The 21438-nt window shown below is 40.1% G+C and overlaps 1 protein-coding gene across 1 annotated transcript in view; it reads right to left on the bottom strand.

The window, feature by feature from the left end:
- Nucleotides 1-9040: 9040 nt before the first annotated feature.
- The window catches only part of TRUB1 (TruB pseudouridine synthase family member 1), a 38645-nt gene continuing 26247 nt past the window's right edge, over nucleotides 9041-21438 (bottom strand). The window contains exons 5-9 of the mRNA XM_026050693.1: nucleotides 18287-18368; nucleotides 13421-13493; nucleotides 12120-12259; nucleotides 10950-11006; nucleotides 9041-9568 (exon numbers count right to left, since the gene is read on the bottom strand). Of these exons, the coding sequence (XP_025906478.1) occupies nucleotides 9354-9568; nucleotides 10950-11006; nucleotides 12120-12259; nucleotides 13421-13493; nucleotides 18287-18368 (567 nt within the window). The 3' untranslated portion in view covers nucleotides 9041-9353. The remainder of the gene's footprint in view (nucleotides 9569-10949; nucleotides 11007-12119; nucleotides 12260-13420; nucleotides 13494-18286; nucleotides 18369-21438) is intronic.

Genomic DNA, 21438 nt, shown 5'->3' with positions numbered 1-21438 from the left:
TTTTAAGCTTCTTCCTTCATTTGCCCTTCTACCAAAAACAGACTGCACAGACAGGTCAAAGTTTGACTGAGGTCAGATAAATCACAGCTAAATAGAATTTTAAACAAGAAAAAAAAAAATCCTTTTTCACTTTTTACTGCGTACCCTGATGCCTGGCACATCTTTTGCTCTTTGATATGTCTTTCTTAGAGAGCAAATTTTGATTATTTACGTTCTACCTGCAAGTGCTGATATGGCAGGCTGGAACTCAACAAGCAGGAAGCAGAGAAGCGAGTGGAGCCAAACACCACATCCAGGTTGGGTGTTTACGACTCACCAAGTGCCCCGTTAGGAGCAACACCCTAGCTCAGAGCCAGGCCCACAGACTAATGCATCATCTAACTACATAGCCAGGAAATTCAATAGTGTATCTAAGAACCTGCTTCTCTGACTATACACGAACATATGCTTTGGAGAAGCCCTAGATCAGCTTCTTTCCCAAAGCAAAGGTTTCAGACCTAAAAATCAATGTTTTTTTCTACTTTCACACTCTTCCTTGAAGTTTACTTTTGGAATGCATGAGACCTGTGTCCCTTTTGAAAGCAATTGACCCTTTTGAAAGCAATAGAAACTTCAGCCTTGTAACAATATTGGCCATGAGGCTGCAAGGAGAACAAGGGAGAGCTCAAGTTTCCTTGAGTTACCGTCAAGCAATCTTCCATAACGAGAAAAAGTTCTGGGAAATGAAACAAGCTGACACAACAGATAGCTCCTTATTCCCGTATGTCGGTAAGCTTGGGTAAGCAAAGTCTAAAATTTCTTCCACTCTGGACACATCAGAAGTTTTATCAGTTTTGCAGAGCACAAAGTATTTCCTTCCCTTGCCAACAGGTCTCTCGGTGTGCAATACGTCTGCTTGTTCATAATTAAAGAGCTGCTTGCTTGACCTTACCTCAAAGTGAACACTGAAAATCCATTTTCCTTGCTCAGGAATTGAACACGCCAACATGAAGTCTGAAGATATTTTTCCCACTCAGCCACTCTTTTCCCTAAAACCCCCATGCCACCCCGAGCAATCACTGTGTGCTTCATGAACACGTGGAGTCCAGTGGGTGCTCACTCATTTTGGAGCTGAGGCCCTCAGTGAGTGAACTGAGGAAAGTGCAAACACATAAGCCTTAGTTTAAACTTTGCTGGTTACCTATTGCATGAATTCAAGGATTTAAAGGTTGCCCTAAAGTAAGAAATGCTGTATCAGGAGAGCTTCCCCCAAGCTGCAGGTGGGCTTGCCACCAATAAACCGCCTTGCTTGGATATATAATGGCATTAAGAAAGAACAAAGCTAAATGCTACCAAAAGTGATGCAAAACATCACTTTTTTTTTTTTCCCCTCTTCGACTTTGTACCATCCCAGGCATTTTTCTTGATTTACCAAGAATTCCCAATTGCCTCTTTCACTCACCAGGTAGTTGCTCCTAGCAAATTTTTCTCTTCAGGACCCCAAGTCAGCAACATCCTTCAACTACAGCTTCATTTCATAGCCTGGGGCCACTTATGAGCTAGTGGATCACTGCAGCAAGAGAGAAATGAATCTCCGGTACGGAGGAGCGAGAGGGCTGGGGGAAGCAGCTCCAGAGAAAAATCCATGTGTGGATGGAACTGGTTAAGGAAAAGCTGAGCTTTCCCAGCCCATGGAGTTTGGAAAGGCACCCCAGGGTGAACATGGCTGTGAAATTCCTAAAAGCTCCTGGTGGATTCCAACACCAAAAATGTTTATCACAAGCCAGGCCAAAAACCCTCTGCTAGAAAGCCAGCCTTGGATATGTAAAATGGAGAATATCTAACAAAAACAGGGAACAGCTTTTGCTTCAGCACTCTAAGTCTGTGAGGCAGCTCATACATCACAATCTTCTCATATCAAGGAACATGTAGAAATATGTTTGGGATCAAAGGAAAAGCAATTGATGGGCGTGAAAAACAGGCCATGAAGTACAAGAGTTAGAGAGAGCTGAATTCCTTTAGCAAAGAGGAGGACGATGGATTATTTAATCTGCTCCTGCAACGCAATGCACTCTGCTAAGTGTTCTTTGGGAAACTTGGAAAAAATGTTTGCTGCCTTTGGGAGCGGGGTCTCACATATTACAGATTGCTCATATTTGGAGGCTGAACATCAGAGAGACAAGACTTGCTGTACAGAGATGTTGTCTGGCTCCACATATGAAATATTGGGAATATAACTGGGAGAGGATGTTCTGCTGGGCTTTCCTTCTGTCTTTGAAGCCTCACATCATGCCCCACACTTCTAGATACATCTCATCTCCCAGAGTCGCATCCTAGTAATTGCCTGCTCTGTGATACAGTAGTCTATTCTTGGAACGACTGAAGGCACTGAATTTAACGAAAAAGATGATATCTCAGCCCTTTAAATTCATCCAGGGGGGTACAGTAAGTGACCTGTAAGTGCCCTCTGGTCTTGGACTCCCTACAGTTTAAGAACCTGGATGTGTTAATGCAGAGGGGTAGAGTGGGAGCGAGTTCTCTGTGCTCCCACTGACAGAAAGCAATGCTGAATCCCAGCTCAGATTGCACAGATTTCCTTTCTTCCTCTAATAACCAGGATCTACACCACAGCAGAGGAGGACAACAAAACAAACAAACAAACAAAAAAAAAAAGTGGAAAGAAGAGTGCACAATTCCATCAAAGTTGTACATTCCTAACTTCAGAAACAGATCACCAAAACAGCCAAAAATATTTATACATTCTGCAGGGTCTTTAACTGCGCTCTTTTAGAGAAAAAGGCATCTCACAAGTAAATGCATTATAAAAAAAGCCACTAATTCTATCCTGACAATTTTTGTGTTTGTTTTTAAGTAGAAAAACAACATACTCATTAGACAACTCTAACTGTTGTACCACACCATTAATATTTTATCCAGTGTCTTTTCTTCGCCTGTATAATGAAATACAGTTTTTCCCACCGAGCAGTTCACATTTGCTCTTAAGAGAGAGGTGAAGATGAAATGCGTACGGTCTAGGTTCAGCATGCAATACTTCACACACGATTAAGTAGAGCACTGAAGTCCTCTCACCAAGGTCACGAGCAATAATCACACACATTAAGCTAGCTACATCCTATATACCTTGCTGACACTTTCCTCTGACTCTGGCTTGGCGGGCGCTGCGTTAAAACACTACCATGCCCTGTTGCCTGCTCTGCTTTGCTGGGGTGGCTGGCAACTGGATGAGACATTTGGGTTCATATGGTCCAGTTTACTTGAAGAAATGACCATCAAAATATACCAAAAAATATTTAGGGATGACACATTTATACTCTTTAATACTCTTAGTGTGTATTATGTACTTTCAAACCTTAAACACAGGCTTGTTGACCACTAGGAAAGCCAGTGGTGCAAGAAGTGACTTAATGTTAACACAGCACTCAGAAAAATATGGATGCTGCACTAAGACTTCATTGCAATTCAGTATAAGCAAAACCAACCTGAAGCACAGAATCACCATGGTTGAAAAGAACCTTCAAAATCAGCAAGACTGCCTTTAGAAGAGCATCATAGGAGGTATTTTAAGCACTAAAATGAAAATAAATGGTTCTTCTCACATTAGGAGAGCACTACCAATCTTTCTCAGGCATTTCCACATAAAAATTCATTAAGTTTGAGATTATATATTTAAGCTAGTTTTCTTTCTAACGTGCCTGAAGAAACAGAAAGGCTAGTAAAATTAAATCTTTTCCTTACCTTTTCTCCTTTATAGCACTCAATGTGTTTTCCTACATGATTACCTAAAATCAGTTCAACTATTTCAAAATCTAACAGTCAAAATATGCATTTATCATTTGCCATTCCTTCTCTTACCCCCCTTTTTAAAACTGTAAAATTATGCTCTGAAGCCACTAACATAGCGTGACATCTGTGAAATGATGTATTTTGTTTTTAATGCATGCACTTAGCTGCAGATCTGACTTTCAAGTACTTAATTCTGAAATATCTAAAATAATCCATGTCCCTGAGAAATACCACTAAAGCACCCAAGGCTTTCTTATGAAAAGGATAAGGGATGTGCTAAATGCATCTCATTCTTTTCAGTTCTACCTTCAGCTCTACCAACTTTCTTTTTCCACCTGAACTACACAAAATTTTGCTATGTTCTTTAAGGTTTGCATGCACCTGGAAAGGAATTCAAAGCAGAGAATGAAAGTTTCAGGGCTAAGATAGTGGAAAATAGAAAGGCCACGAACAGATTGCAATCCAGGATGAATAATCATGGTGAGGTGGCAGCCGTTTTGTAGCTTGTTAAGACATTAGTGTTTACACAACAAATTCATTCTCCTACTTACTCTCAGCTACTGTTACCTCCTGGTACAAGCCACAGGCCCCCAGCCTTTGAGCACAACATCCTTGAAAATTTTCATTCCACAACACTCATGGCAGTGGGATGTGGAAAAGCCAGAAAGAAGCTGCTGCTTTCGCTTCAATCTTCTTTGATCCATAGGTGAGGAGGAACAAACTCCAAAATGCTCACATCCATAAAAGAGTTTTCTCCAGGCAAATATATCAAAAGTTCCTCCAAACCATATAGGTATCTTCAATACTTCCTCCAAGACAAAATTGGGGGGAAAAAAAGTTTTTCTTGCAAATTAGTTCCTTGTTGTCATTAAATACTTCTTTAATACCAATTAAATACTTGGTCATCCACTTCCAGTCCCTATCTTCTGGCTTTGTCTCTTTGTACCTACCTGGTTTCTGTAGCTGATCTCAGAGACATAGGATGGTCTGTCTCATCATTCTGAGTGGAGATAAAAGAGTCAGGCGATAACCATGCACCCTGCTCATCTGAGATACACTAAATTACTGATGATTTAATTAATCGAGATGTCACATGCATACACAAAAAAACCTCAACAATTTAACACTGAGCAATTAGAAACAATGACTGCTTTTTAATGGGGCCAGTAATTCTGCTCAGGCTGGCTGAATCCATTCACTGTCTGTACGACTTCCCTCTGGCCATATATCCAAGTTCACACACACACACGCGCTGTCTCCTCTGGTGTTTTTAATGAAATGAATACTTTTGCCAATCAATTCCTCAATTACGCTACACAAACAGAATGACCACAGTCATTTAAGTCTTAGATTCATTCATGCTCATAACAGTGACTTTCATCCATTACACTAAAATAAAAATAAAAAATAAAATATCCCAAAATTTCAGGAGTTACTCAGAGTTCAACTTTATATTTTCCTAATAAGCATATAAATCATATATATAACTGCAGGGTAAGATGCTAAATTCTCAGTTATTGATGAACATACTCCTAGAATACTAAATGGCATAGGCTTGATTAATATGAAGAAAACCCAAACTATTGATTGTGCTTAAAAAACGTTTTAAAAGTCCCTCAAAGTGCAGGCAGCTGAACTAAGTTATGAAGTACATGAAAAAAAAAAAAACTTAAATAAAGAAGAAAGAGACCCAGCAAGGCAGAGACAGCGGGAGGAGATAATTTATGAAGCCTTTGTCAGTCTTACTGAAGCAGCAGCAGTGGTGAGGACACAGCCAGGGTTACACACAGCCATGGCTGTATGGACTGCTATGGTCCAAAGATCACAAGAGCAAATTCAAGACCATCAACATTCAGCTCAAAAAGCTGGACAAGCTTTTTCATCAGGACTTTACCCAAGAACAATGCTCATTAAAAGATCTTCACATCCGACACAGCACATTTTAAATGATAAATCAGAGACATATTTTCAGGCTGGAGCTTCATGAAATTCCTACATGCTTTGTCCCCAAACCTAGCTCAGCTGGACACTGTGCTAGCTCTACTACTAATATCAAAAGCATTGTATACATACTTTTTTCCCTCACCATTAATTGCCCTTAATCTAGGGATGACTGTAATCCAGGATCATAAGGCATTTATTTCTGGAAAAAATACTAATTTTTCTACAGATACAAGACTTTCAGAATTGTGTTGTACCACGGGGATACGCAAGTTAATAAGAACACAGGAGTTACAACTAGAGTATGTCCCTTAGTTCCCATGGAAACACAACACTTCCCGTCTTGCAATGCAGCAAGACGCAATTACACACTCATTAAAAAATACCTAAAAGAGACTTTCCAGGTTTTTAAGCCACTTCCCCTGATCCCTGTTGACTGGGACTCCTTGGCTCAAAGAGACCCATTAAAGCACAGCATTAAGGAGAAACCTTTTTGGAGAGAGAGCTCCAATCCTAACTGCTTAGGGCCAGACTGAGGGTAGGCTGCTACTAGTCAGGTGGTGACACTAACAAGATGTTGCTGCACAATTTGTTCATGGCTTTACCATCAACACAGCTGTCTCAAATGCATATTTTGCACTGTGTCTTCTAAGGACTATTATCTGCTGCCTGCCACAGTTTTGCATGCCATGCAGCCATTTACAACTACAGCCAAACTTACTTTCAACAGGATTTGTAGGAGAAGCAGCTTCAGTACAATTTACCTGGACAGAAGCTGCTCATGAATTTAACTTCTGCCTGTATTTCTAAAGGGGACAGAAACTATGGCTGAGAAAGAGGAGATAAATCCCAGACAAGAAGTCTAGCTAGAGACGGTGTCTCCATTTGCTGTACAGAAATACAGACACCATGGGAATTTGTAACCACAGACAGAAAGATAGCAGTCTTTGGAAAGATGGGCTACACAAAACATGCAGAGTCTTGAAAATGGGCAGCTACATTCCTGTTCTCATGCTGCTTTCTGCATGTATTGGGACTCGCAGCCTCAACTAAAGCTTGCTGTAGTCACCAGGATGTTTCCTTTGATTTCCATTTCTTTTCTCTTCAGTGTTTGCACAAGGCAACCAATTCTCTCTTCCCAGAATCACAGATCTGTTAGCAATAATTACAGCAGAGCCATAGCAAGCTAACTGAATAGCTGACAGAAATATCATTTTCATCTTAAAATTAAAAATATCAGACAGTCTTATGGGGAATAGCAAGAAAGCTACAGTGAGCACTGAATAAAGACAGAAAAAGTGCTAGACAGTGATAGTTTACTCTATACAAACGTACCCTATTAATAGAAATATTTCTCAATTGCAGTATTTTTTCAAGTATCAAATCCCTGTAGGTATAACAAAGATGAAGGGAATTATATCTTGTGGGGCATTTCTAAAAGAGTTGAAAAATATCCAACAGGATAAATGCACAAAAAAAAAGGCACATTATTCTAGACCACTGGGATAACATCAACAACATTCCTGGAAAATCTGGGAGATGTGTGCCTGATTTGGACCACTAGAAAAGCTGTGTTTCAGTCAGTCTTTGGTCACTCAAGATGGAAATATTGGAAAATGGAAATTTCAGTTTTATTTGGTTTCTTTAGAAAATGATCTTCTCTTTTCCTTAAGTATCAACTCCTCCCACTCTCACAATAAACTAAAATCCCCCACAGTTCTTTTACTAAACATATCTACCTCCTAGATCAAAAATGCCTATAATAGCTACTTCATCTACATTCCACGTAACTATGCTGCTGCTACAGTGCTCTAACACATCACCTAGCTGGGATTTTAAACATTTCTTTTACATTCTTTATATATGAAAAAGATGATAGATTCTTACTGGAGAAGTAAATATGAATTCTATCCTTCCTCAAAACAAAACCTTTGTTAATCTTACATAGACTTCAGCTTTCTAGTCCTTACTTGCCATCTATAAAAGAAGAAAGTTTGGAAGGGCTTCCTGCAGTGAGAAACTTGGAGGTATTTGTTTTCGTTTCTAAGCTTGAAATCATCCTTTCACACAAGATCAGCACAAACCCAAATCTGCTTTTCTAAGGCCTTGAATCTTCCAAAGACAGACCTAAACCACAGTGCATGCAGATTGATGTTGGGAATAAAGCACAGCTTCTTTTTAAACACCGGAGCTAATTAGCTATCGAGATAACTTACCAAGGAAAGTCCATTAACACGGAGTCATTAAATCAAATTTTCATGGCCCTCTGTAAAAGATCCACCCTGATATAACCGCAAGGCCGAGGCTCTGGAGCTCTCGGCTGCCCTAAGCAGGGAACTCTCTTTGCTCCAGGACCAGGAAGTGACAGTCTGGAGGCGCCACAGGGCCGCAAGGCGCCACAAGGCCGCCATGCCGCTCCCTCAGCCCTGCTTCCATCACAATTTCCAAAGCAAAACTTTCTCTTTGGTATCTCTTATATGCTCAAAATATTCCTCATACTCCTCACTATGGCAGGGGGAAGCTGACCCACTACTAACTCTTGAATTGGTCAGAGACAGAAGTCCTTTCAGGACAGTCACTTCCACACATGGAGGGTGGAAATAGGGTGATTTTTAGTGCACTCAAGCCACACAGTCTTTTAATCACTGCAAATATCTATTATGTAAAATAATCCTCAACCAAATTCAGTTGAATCCACGAACTACAGCACAGGCCCTCCCTTACTCACTGAATTAAGTCATTTAAGGAAGAATCCTTCATGGTGGATGTCTCCGTTGCTCACACAACTTTTAGTCAGGACCAAATCACACAAAGTCCTCAAGAACCCTGACCTTCTACCCAATGCACAGCAGGCAGCTCAAGCAATACACGAGCTATGAAGAGTAAGTTCATATACTCTATGAAGGGCATAGCAGTAAGACCATGCTTGAAATCATGAAAATTCACTGATTAGGACATCTTATCAAAATATGCTATGCACACTTGTAATGACAACTACACTCTTTAAGGTCCTTGTTATCAAACAATTATCAGCAGGGACTGTTACAAACTATTTACTCATGCTAATATTTCAGATTTATCTAAAACCTCAGAATCTAGATTTCATGTACTCTAGATATCTTCTTCCAAAAAAAAAAAAAAACCTCACAAAAACTTGCATAGTCAAGACAACAGCAAAACAAGTCTTTTCCAAAACAGATTTCAGGAAAGCAAATCGTCCCTCCACATTACATCTTTTGTGCTAGGAGAGTTTTGTCACTACGGTATTTCAGGTTTTATAGCTATAAAAAAAGAAATTTTGAGCATATTTAGCAAATCTTAATTTTATTGACAAATTAGTAACAAAAGGTATATTGCATCCTAGAGGGTCTTTGAAGAAGTGATATTAGTAGCTGACCCATTTACAGTGTACAACAAAGGAAATAAACAGATTGGGAAGCAGCAAGCACTAGGCATTTTCAGTGCATATTCTAGCCCAGGAAATAAAACTAGAGAAAAGAAACATTTTTATTGCCTTGCAGTTTGTCTCCCTCCCAATACAGGCCTGTAAATTTACACGAGAGGCAAGACAATCCCAATCCAATCTTAAAATGTCTCAATCATTCGGTCCTTCTCCTTGACCCAACTTATCACTTATCTTCACAGCTCACAACAGTTTCTCCAGGATCCTCTGTCTTAAATTTTTTATGAGATGGCTCTCCGGGGAGGAGAGACATGCAATGCTCTAAGGATCGTGCAATTTCATCAATTGTCCATTTGTCTTCATGAAGCGCATGCTCCTCTAGCGTAAATGGCCCCTGCTTGGTTCGGGTCAGCTTTTGCACACTGGCACAGGTAGAGAGTTCTGTAGGAAAAAAAAGAGAAGATTCAGGAAAAGATGAATGGTCAATTTATCTATTTGAACTCATTTACAATGCCTTATGTGTAGCTTTATACGTAGCCTTCTATATTACTCTATTTTGTGTGAGAAGTTAATGAAAATTCTTCACTCATCTACATCATTTTAAATCAGAGACAAGGGATTCTTCCTTTGATTTCAATAGATCTTCACTTTATAAGTTGTAAATAGGCTTTCCAGATTTAAACCATAGAGTGGTTTAAATGTGGAAATAATGACATAAGATAAAAGCAGAGCACACTATTCACAAATGACTTAAAAGCCCATGGGCTATTTTTCTGCAGACTTTGAGGCCTCCACATATAAGTGCTTATAACTTGCCTTTAAAAAAGGACTTTTGTATTTTTATCCTGTGTCATCTATCAATATAATATAAATTGAGATTAGGAAAAATCCAAAATACAAACGCATATCTCACTGGATTAAATAAATATCTGTAGGACAGAGCTACATAATGAGGGGTTACAAAAGATAACAACACCCGGAGCTAAATTGAAAGCAGAGAGGCCTAAAGTTTAATACTAAAATATTATCTCCCATCCTCTCAAAATGTAGGAGCTCTCACTGCATTTCAAATGTATTTTGTCAATTGAGAATAAATTTTATCTTGGTTTGTCATTAAAGGACTAAACACAAGCCAGTACAATCAGACAGCAGCAACAGAATCTTCAACTTGCCTAAGCACAAACAACTGCATTGAAATTCAGAGGGTTCTCCCTCACCACCTGTTTTTTTGATCTGCAAATGTATCATTAAAAAAAAAAAAAAAAAAGAATGGACTACCTGCTCTCCATTATGCAGTTTGATAGATATAAAGTACAAGACAAATAACCCTGTGGGAAAGCAACACTATTCACAGTTCAGGGAAAGGAGAGAGAAAAAAAAGCTAAGAAAAAATCACAAATTGACAAGTCTCTCCAGCAGACAGTTTTATTATGTACATCATAATGCTCTGTGCAATCTGTTTTCAAAATGTGATGAACAACGTTTAAAAAGACAGTATCTTTCTCCTCCTCTCACCCTTAATCTGACTTTAACACATGGAGAGGGAGAAAAAAAACTTAAGACTTAATTTGTACTATCTTAATCAGAGACCTGTTCCATTTCTATTCACTCTTAATTGCCCTCTGGTAATTATTTAACCCTTTTTTCCCCCCATATTACAAAGCAAAACACCCTGATACGTAAAAACAAGTGAAAAAATGATAGCAGTGCCACAATGCCATATAACACACAAGTCTGGTGTCTGGAGATAGAGAAAGCGACACAATTTTTCCATTAACAGATGCCTTCATTCCTTAAGCCGTCACAGTTTTCACATGCCTACCTTTGCCAATATCACTGACCAGGCTCCTGACATAAAAGCCACCACCACATTCAACATCTGGAATGTTAACAGCGACATGGTAAATTGCCAGGGCAGTATGAAATCTACTTTACATAGAAACCATGTTCCCAAACAAATGTAAGAATGCGCTAAGCAAACAACCTGGTGATAAAATATTTATAGGATACAACATCAATTATTCATCCTGTAACATATGTGTGGGTGAGATTGCTAAGCTAGAGAGGAGGGAAAGCAAATACAATGGCAAGTGAACTCACCAGAAATTACGTACTTGCTGTGGTATGTGAATAACTGCTACAGTCCTGTTTATTTTGAAGATTTCAAACAGTTGTTTCATCTTGCTACCAGTGAAGTTACTGCAAGTATTAGCCTAAACTAACTACCAAAGCTTTTAAGATATTGTTGTACAGTTGTGATACAAGCTGCCCTAATAAAAGCTGAAAACATTTTAAAATTCACTTTTCATTTCCCCGGTTCTTTCAACCTGCCTCTTCCTTCTCTGCCAATGATCAGCTGCTAGTTACCCAACTATGAAGTGCTGAAGTAGCAGAGCACTGAGCTCTGTCACTCATACCTGCTCTTCATATAACATTTAGTCCAGAGGACTAGGGAAGGGCTAACTGGGTAGCTCTCAAGGGCATAAGATGATGTTGATCTCACAGCAGCATCAAACATCAATAAAAGTCTTTTTGGTTCATTTGTTAATGTGCTTTCAACTTTATCCATCTATGGCAGAAGGGAGGATAAGATCCTGCCTTGCCAAAAGAGCCCTGACAGTAACAAACTGGCCCTTGCTGTGCCCTGGGATAGACACCAGTAGGGCTGGGAATCCAGGCAAAAGCAAGAGTGAAGTAAGCAGACCTGGGCAAGGAGAGGCAAGCTGCAGGTTGTGCAATCAGGGACAGATGCAAATAATCCCCCGACCAGAATTTTCCCCTCACAGAAAGATTACAAATAATCAGCTTATCTTAAAACCAAAACACAGTGCTTTTACTGCAGAGTGGAAGTCTCCGCACGTAAGCTCACCCCAAAATAAGTAGCTAAGAGAACCAAAAAACATTTCATTATCTTAGTCCCAATCTGAGTGTAAATAAAGCTCTAACAAACAATCTGGGAGCATCACTCTATGAAATTCATTTTGGCTTTTACCCAGTGTGAACAGTGGTGGCTGGAAGTGTTGGAGAGAGAGACTGTACACTTTTACTGGCCGAGCAGGCTTTGCTTCAACTGCTTCTCCTCTCTTCATCAGAGATGATAGCCTTTCTCCATCCTTCTTCAAAGCAGAATAGCTGAGCAGATAGAGCACAAAAACATGTCCTTTATTTGCAATATAACACAGTACTACAATAGGATATCTTTTGCTCTTCTAATCCTCTCCAAGAGCTCATGAGGAAAATAAAATGTATCAAGTGCTGCTGAAATCTTCTGAATGCAGAATAAACTCATGTAGTTGCTGCTATGTAAACTGGAAAACAAGACATGATCCTGTCTTTATTCCTTGCCACATCTATTTAGAACTGCTTCTTTACTTGATTTGTTCTTTATGGAAGCAAAGGGAACATTCGTAACAGCCATAAAAAAACTGCCTCACACCCTGTCTCAGTGCTACGTTAGCACTGGGAGGTGAAAGCTGCTCAGGCAACTTCCTTCCTCTACCTCTGCCTTATGACTATGTGACTCGGTTTAGGGTCTTCCCCTGAGTGAACTGTAACCTTGTTCTAGGGTGTTCCGAAGAACAATTATCAAATGAAAAAAGTGCATATCTTCCTGATAACAGGAGACCTCATCCAAAGCTCCAATTCAGGCTCTGAAAGAAAGATGTTTGATGTTCATTAAAAAAAAAATATTCAAGCTACCAGCAGCCTATGAAGCAGGTCAAACAGAACTCCTATGGAATAACTGACCTTACAGCACTCACAGTGAAACCACAGCAACTGACCCGTTGCAAATGCAAAGGAAAGCATGTTAGCTTAAATCACCGTAAAAGTCACCTGCCTTTCATCACCTACCATGGCTCACCTGACTAGAAGAAATTTGTTAAGCTAGGAAAGCCTCATCAGTAACCTAAACACACAATTTTCAGCAAACTAATTTGAAAGGCACTTCTACACTGATGTCAGACTGTGTCCCTCCACCCCACATCTAAAACAGAAGACTCCAAGCCTTCCCTTCTAACTAGAGGACAGACTCCATAATCACAGCAAAAGCTGTTTAAGACTCCTGCTTTGCTTTACCATCTACCAGCAAAGCAGACTCTAGGTGACCATTTGTACTTAATGCTCAAATCAGTGTGACCTGCAGTTGCAAACATGTCAAGTTAAGCTCCCAAGTCTGCCTAGCATCTATCCTGCTGTCAAAATATACCTTTTCATTTCTGACAGAACTGACTTCTGGCAAGTCCTGACAGCTAAACACTGTTCCTGAGAGTGTCTGAATACTGTAGAACTTACAGTGGAGGAACTTGCATTATGTCCCCTGTGAACTTTTGCAGCACACTTTCTAGATCTCCTTTTGTTACCTTATCTGTAGGAAGAAAACAATAAGCATGTTAGCATTGATTAGTCACATGGCACCAATGGCATCAATCAAGCTCTGCAAACAGATACAAAGCAAAGGCCTCTCTGCTTTGAATTTAGATTCAGCAAAGAATGCCACAAGAGGAAAAAGAACAGACTGTAAGTAGGAGTGTAAGCTATTGCAAAAGGAGTAGAACAAACTGTCCAAGGTGATTAAGACAGTTTGGACATTTCCAAAAGGGCACAAATCTCCACGTACACAATTACATTTTGCAATTTCTCTCACTTCAGACTACTATTCATTTTTCTAGAAATTACACAAAACTACAAAAATTGTCCTATTCTAATTTTTAAAGGATGAAAAGGAATAAAAAGCTTATCTAACCTTTGCAGCTTCTCTTTAAGAGTACCTAACTGCAAGGGAAAGATACACAGGTTATTAGAGAACAAAAACACTTTTTTCTGTCTCTCTGGCAAAGACTACAATTATAAAAACACATCAAATTTCCCTAGCTACCAAATATTAATGTGCAGATGCTTACATATTAAATATGAATCTTTCTTCATTTTACTGAAGAAAGCCTTTAAAGAGAAAGACCCGCAATCTATTCTCTTTAGAGAACACATAAACATGTTCCCCTTTAGGACAAGGCTATAACTCAGGAAGATGATTGTGTTTGTCCCTTGAAATAGAATGGCATTAATTCCCAATTTGTTAGGGAGCACAAGCCTGGGATCTGTAATCACGACGAACTTCAATGATTAGCTATGTCTCGACTAGTTACAGTTCTCATAAATTATATTCTATTAGTGTTACCCTACTGAAGTCAACAGCACCCTGCAACATAAAACTGACTTACTGACCTTTTGTGATATGTTATTCTGCTTAGAGTAGTCCTCTACTTGAAGCTCCCAAGGAGTAAATGTACCTCTTGCAGCAAGTAAAAAGCAAAAGGTTTCTTTCCACTGTAACTTTTAAAGGCAGCAACGTGGTATCTCACTGTCACAAAGCACAATTTGCAACCTCAAGGGCAGATGCTGTCCCCGGTCCCATCTGTCTCTCCCTTGCACCTATCTCAAGAAGTGTCATTAACAGCAAGCTCACAAGGCTCATAAATCAGTCAGGGGTGCCGAGAGAAAACAGCGCACATCAAAATAAGAAGAAATGTCAAAATCTTTCATGCAGCAAGTCTGAAGCTTCTTCTGAAGAGCTTCTTTTTGAACAGTTCTCTGGCAATCTTGCTGTGCATATTACTGTGGTTCAGCAAGGTGCCACAAAAAAATCACAGAGTAAAAAGTTATCCCGAGTCTGCTTTGTGTTTGTGAGCCTGTCACCCTCCTGCAGGTCTCACGGCTTTGGGGAGAACTCGCTGTGTGAGATCTAAGCATGCAGGGCATTTGGGGGTGCCTTCCAGTTTTCACTGCATCTGTATCAAGGCATTAAATGAGACACCTGAGTTCAGTTCTGCTCTGATCCCAATTCCCCTGATATAAAGGTGAACATAAAAAGATACATCTAGCCTCTAAGGTAATCATTCATGCTATGGGCAATCTCTGCTCAAGGGGGTGGGAGGGATGTGAAGTATGATATATTAAGCCATCAACAAACAAGGTTGTGTGATGTGTTATCATAGCAAATATTTACAGATGAGTTTAAGATCTAGAATAAATTGCATTTATCTCATATCTCAAGCTGGCTAGCATTGAATTCTGAAAACATGCCTCTGCCTTGGCATTTATGAAACTGGCACCCTGTTCCACAATAATTCCAGTGAAAAGGACAGTCCAGGTTTGGCCCACTGGGGTAACTGACCCTACCCCCAACTGCTTTTTCCCTCTCAAACACAGCAGCTGGACTGGTCTATCTTAGAAAAAAATTACTGTACCCTGCTCTGTGTACACACTATTTGGAACACATGTTATTCAGCATAGTTTCTCATCTCAACATGCATAAATGTTGCTCTATTTACCCGCTACAAGCCTAAAGAAAGTTAATAAAGTTTCCAAAAGGTGTCAGTTGTGACATAGCCTCAAGAAGTCTCCATCAAAATTGACATGGTCCCATTATCAAACTATTCCAGCAGCGAATATGAGGCTACAAGAATCACCCGTGACAGTTTTGTGGAACTCCAGCAGCTGACCTCAACTGGGTGTGCTGCAGAATAAATTACTTGCAGACAGACAAGCAGGATGTTGAAATAACCACATTTAATTATTTAAGTAGCTCTATTAAACACCTATCTCAGCAAAATCAGCAGAGGCCTGGAGAAAATGCCCATGGATTCTCTTCTCCATGCCTGGGTTTAGCCTGCAAGCAGCTGGGAGAGATGGTTTTCAGAATGCGTGTTCCTCTGCACAGTTACAGAAGGGCTGTAGATTTTAAATGGCATTCTCCAAGAGGAGCATTAAACCATAGCTGTTTCCAAAGCTATCATCCACGCCAATAGCCCAGGAGCACTGTGAAACCACAAGCTAATTTAATGGGGAAACGTAAGATATTTCTCTGCCAAGACACAACCAAACAAAAAACGATCAAAAGATGGGGAGGAGTTAACAACAGGCAGCCCTCTTCAACGCATCCTTTCATCAGAAGTAACTTACATGTTCAGAATAATTTGCTTTCTAAACTGCTATCTAGAGATGCTGAGAACTAAAATGTAACACTGTCTTATCGATTATCTAACACGTAACTTTCTGCAGCCGCTTTCTCTCTCTGGATCCAGTGAGGGTGTTCAAGAGGAGACTGAAATACCTTGCAAGCTGTCCTTGGGCCCTTCCCCTGCACGTAGGCCCATACCTGCATTCTGCTGCCGTTGCAGGATTCTGCATTCCTGAGCAGATGCTCAGCATCTCCAAGGATCCTTCTAGTCTGTCAAAAGGAAGCTGAAATTCAGCTCAAACATCTGCTCTGTTTATTGCAGTACTTCCGAGTACCAATTAGTATTAGTGATGGGAGGGTCACCAAGAGAATCATGCAGAAACCCAAGCTGTTTTGGAGAGCACTGGAAATCACAGAGTGGTTGAGGTAGAAAGGGACCTCTTGAGACCATCTAGCCAACTCCTTGCTCTCGCACTGTTAGAAAATGAGGAAGAACGGGAGCAATCAAAAAAGAAGGTGTGTTCTCCATTTATTTTTTTATGAAAAAATCCAATCTGACTGATTTGTACCCATATAGAAAGCCACAAATGCCAATTCCACAAGCACTTCTTTCACTAGCCACCTTCAGCAAAAGGAAACTGTGTCCCACACCCACTGCACTGCCCCGGGAATAGCAGGGCTGCTCTTCTTGAGACTGCATGATGAGCTAGATCATGTAGCTGATCTCTCTTTAGAAGATTCACTGCAAAAGAAGTGGTTAGTTTTAAATCACTTCTCCAGGTTGCTTGCCATATGATCTCACCAAAAGACATGCCATCATAGTAGAAGAGATGGTGCAGAGGTGGTAATTACTATTAGAAGCACTGCCACTGAAAGAAAGGCTACTGAAAAGTACTCTGTAAATTCTCTCTGCAGTAAGCAACACAAAACTGAAAAAACAGGACTGGTGTTTCAAGAACGTCTGGGATGTTCCCTCCCCCCATTAAAAATTATTCTGTTAATGGCTACTTAAAAAGATATTGCATTTATATATAGGTATTCTAAAATGAAGTCTCAGTGCTGCAGAGCAACATCACGACACTTTCTGGGGGCTCTATGCAAAAGCCAGAGAATGACAACCAAGTATGGGCTCTTAACAACTCTGATACCACGCAGATGGTCAGTCCTTCAAAAGTGAGAGACTAGGAACATGATCCTGAAATAGAAGCAACTGAACAAAGGTCTCTGTAAATAACAACTCACAACAATGCATCAAGTTGAGGTGGAAAAGAAACTCGTACTTGCCTACCTCATGACCAGGGAAAGTGCAAGAGAAAGGACATGAGGGAAAAATATACAGCAATCCAGGCTACCCTTTCCATCATAAAAAAAGCTATAAAAAGACAGTGTAGGTACCTGCTGCCAGGTATCACAAACAGTACAGGACATGTAAGAGGAGTTGCTAAGCAACTAGTTACTTAATACTATCTTTTTGCCCAGCTTGTGATAGAACCAAATGGCAAATACTTTTGTTGTGTCCCTAATTAAGTCTGCCTTGTTTCTAAGATACCCTTGAGTGTCTTTAACCCAGCTCTGAACGTGTTGTGGAATTTCCATTCTGACAGAGCCACAGTCGGGATTAGTTCTACAGAGCTAAACCCTTGCACTGTGCTCTGCGGGTCAGAAAAGTTAATTTATTAAAGTTGCTGGAACACAACCTGCATGCAAGAGCAAGAGCTGGTAGGTGAATATTTGTAGGGAATAGTTTCTGGCAGCTTCATTTTATGGAGAGAAATCTCTAGTTAAAAGGACTTCCTGGAGGGAAGACTTCAGTACTTTATTCCTCCATCGATCTTGAAGGGTGTCACTAAAAGAACACTCATGGGACTGTACACAGAAAGAGGAAAATTTTAGTGGACACAGCAAGCCATTTGTCAGCCTGTCAAGGATACAGAGTGATACAGTTCTGCCCAATTCTATTTTCACTCTCCTAACCTAGTGCCTGTCTTGTTTTTCCTCAATAGAAATGAACATACGCACTGGACCTAATTACAAAAAGCTGGACCCAATTACATGAGCACTGAAGCTGAAGATGAAATAATTTTCATTTGATTTTACATTTACATATAATTCACAGACTTTAAAACATTTCCTCTTTTCTACAATGGACACCACTTACTGCTTTCAAATTAGATCAGATATATAGATCAATTTGCAATTACCATAAGGTTTTTCTTCAGTTACTTTTCCTGTAGCATCTAAAGTATCAGTAGCTTTGCCCAGTCGTCCAATGGCAGTGTATTTCTGAGAAGGAAAAAGACAGATGGGTGACTTAAATCCTCATTTTTTTAAAAAAAAAAGCTGCAAAACAGCAAGAACTTCAAATGAGAACATGAACAATACTATGTGAATAGATAATCCATCAACTTTGGGTATGCAAAAGTAAAGATAAGATAAAGATCTCTGAAGAAAATAAATCCAGCAATACATGGGTCTACATCTTCCATTTTAGAAACCCCAAAAAGAGGCAACACAGAATCTAAATTTTACTACAAATGCATCAATACAAGAAAGAAAATAGGACGGCAAAAATCACAGTCTCTGCAGGATGTCACACGCTACTGTTTAACAAGGCCCACAGAGCAGCCTCCATGCAGTTCTTCTATTTCCTCACAAGCGATAAACAAACTAGATAGAAAAAGATAGATGAACAAATTCACCCGTGAAAATAAAGCATCCACTTTCTAGGCAAAGCATAACAACAACTCAGCCATGAAATGCTGTAATGTGCAACAGCTTAAAGCAGAAACAAGGAGGAGTTTTCAATATCTGGGAACCGGTGAGGAGCTGAGGTTAAGACAACCAGTGTGAGGCACTGCTGCTGGCTACAGGTTCTCAGAGTACTTCTGATTCAGGGCTCTAGAGAGTCCTGCCGCTAAGGAGTCCTCTAAAGGGTCTGATGAAACTGCCGGGCCCTTCCCATGAAGTAACTGCCCCGGGCACTGGGGAGCCAAGACAATGATGTTGCCTCTATAACACGAGTTTGGGCTTGGTCTGGAGATACCTTTGGGTATCAACATCTGCAGTTTGATCTGCTGTCTATCCTAGATTTCACTCAGCCCTACAGCAAGCCCAGGGGTCTTCAACATAAAGTATTTCAGTACCTTGGGAAARARAAAAAAAAAAAAAAAAAAAMMACMMMRSTATTCCAAATGCCTAGTTCCCATTAAGGATTCAAAGAAACTTCTCCCAACTAAGCCAAACCTGAACTACCACATAAAAGCATGTCATGCCAATACACTCACCAAGTATGAAGAAGTTCAAATAGTAGCAGTGTAGACATATAAAACTACATCTACAAAACGGGACTGCTAAGGCAATTCTTAGACTGTGCCCAGTGTGACAGCCTGGCCCTTGGACACAGATCTTCAAGCAGTTGCCATTAAAGAGAAGCAGCAGGAATAGTCATAAAAGGCTAGGAAGTTGATGGAAGACTTTAAAGCAATAAATAGCTCTATCCTTTGCTTACCATATTAATACTTCAGTTTTCCTAGATGCTGCAGGGTCCTAAACCCTCTAATAACCTGTCTCTACAGGCTCTTTTAAATTAATCCTTTAGGTTCACATATTTTAAAATACATGGAAAAAAGAAAAGAAGGAAAAGTGGATGAAGGATGCTCCACAACAAATATCTACATCAACCTCAATGTATATTTATTGCTTTTAGGATCCTAAAACTGCTTGCTGAGACATATTTAATGATCTAATTCTTAATATTTAATAGCCTAGCTAGAAACAGACACTATTCAGCAACTTCTCTTGAGGTTAAAAGAAACATATGAGCAGATCCTAGTAATTCCAGTATCCCAAATGACTGTAGCAGCCCACTGAAACTTCAAAACTGCCCATTTGAAACTTGAAATCTCTTCAAATCAGAGGTTCCTAAATAGCAGTGCAGATGCTCTCTCAGTGTGAATTATTTTATATATAATCTAGCTGTGGCTATCTTGCTTGATGGGTTCTGTTACAATAACATGTCAGGCTTGACTTCCTAGCAAGAGAAGGGTACCTCAAAACATTTGTTTGTATGGAAACAACTGCTGGGCTACACAATGCTGTGCTAAACATGATTTTCCCTTTTGTTTCTGTCATAAAAAAGGACAGAGCTATTTAACACATACAAAGAACATCCTTAAAAACAGTAGTAAATTCCCTCTTTCTGAAATAAGCCTTTAAAGAGTCACAAGAGAGGACCCAAGCCAGAAATGCAATAATCCACAGAGTAATAAGAAGGCTGGGAAATAAACAATTACAGTTGGTTTATGATCAGCCTCTGAAGTGCCCTTGGGTATCTACAATTATATATCATAATTCTCACCAGCCACTTAATAGGGTTTACTTCCCCTTTGTTGGTGTGCAGGACCTGGAGCATGTAGAAGATGACAGCCTAGATTTAATCACATTTTTATTTTGTATCAAAATTTAGCATCACCTCTCCCTAGACTCTAACTCACACTGCCCTCGGCAGCACCCAATGGACTGAGTCATTTAATAAGCCCTCGGTGACCTCTCCTGGCAATCATTTATTTCCTTCAGTTTTACAAAACACATCTCGGGGCATTCCTCCTGTACTCTCAAATTGCAAATCACTGCAGGAACAGACAGCAACTGCTCATAACCAGAGTGGCTTCAACATACTCATAACCTGGAACAAAAAAGCAAGGCAGTGGGTGCTGCAGGTCTGGGCCTAACAAACCCAGACTGAGGCAGGAAAATGTTCCTGTATCTGCAGCTCAGCAGGTCACTCTCCCAACAGCTCCCTATGTCCATGCCCCTCTACTCATCTGAAGGGATCAGGACCAAAACCACTTAAAGATTAAAACCAGCACCTCACTTTCCCTGTGGGATTCCACAACACACGGCTGCAGCCTATTAAGAGCTAGGGCCAAGTGTTCCTAGTCACATCTTGTACTCACGGCAGCTTTGTGCATTCATTGCGACTTCTAATGGTCTTCCCGAGGGTCCCAGAGCACAGTCTTGCACTTCTTATGCCAGAACAGTATAACCCTGAGGGCCTACAGACCTCCTCAGAACTACCTACCCTGCATTAGGGACAGCTACGTATCCCTGCTATCTACAAAGCCACTCTTGATGTTACAGCAGGTGGAACAAAAGGCAGGAAAGTGATTAAAAGCCCTCAAGGATAATCAGCTCTCATCCATGCAGATGAGAAGAGAGCCTCAAGAAGATGTTTTAGAGAGAAAAAAAAAATTGCTGCACTTTGTCAAGAAGATAATATGAAGACTCTGTTGTGCAGTCTTAAGGAGCTGCTGGATGCAACCTCCCCATTAATAGAAAGATGGGCAAGGGCTCT

This window comes from Nothoprocta perdicaria, unplaced genomic scaffold (assembly GCF_003342845.1).
Source record: "Nothoprocta perdicaria isolate Ctin4 unplaced genomic scaffold, notPer1 scaffold_7, whole genome shotgun sequence".
NCBI classification, from domain to species: Eukaryota; Metazoa; Chordata; class Aves; order Tinamiformes; family Tinamidae; genus Nothoprocta; species Nothoprocta perdicaria.
This window is presented reverse-complemented; position numbering and strand designations above follow the sequence as displayed.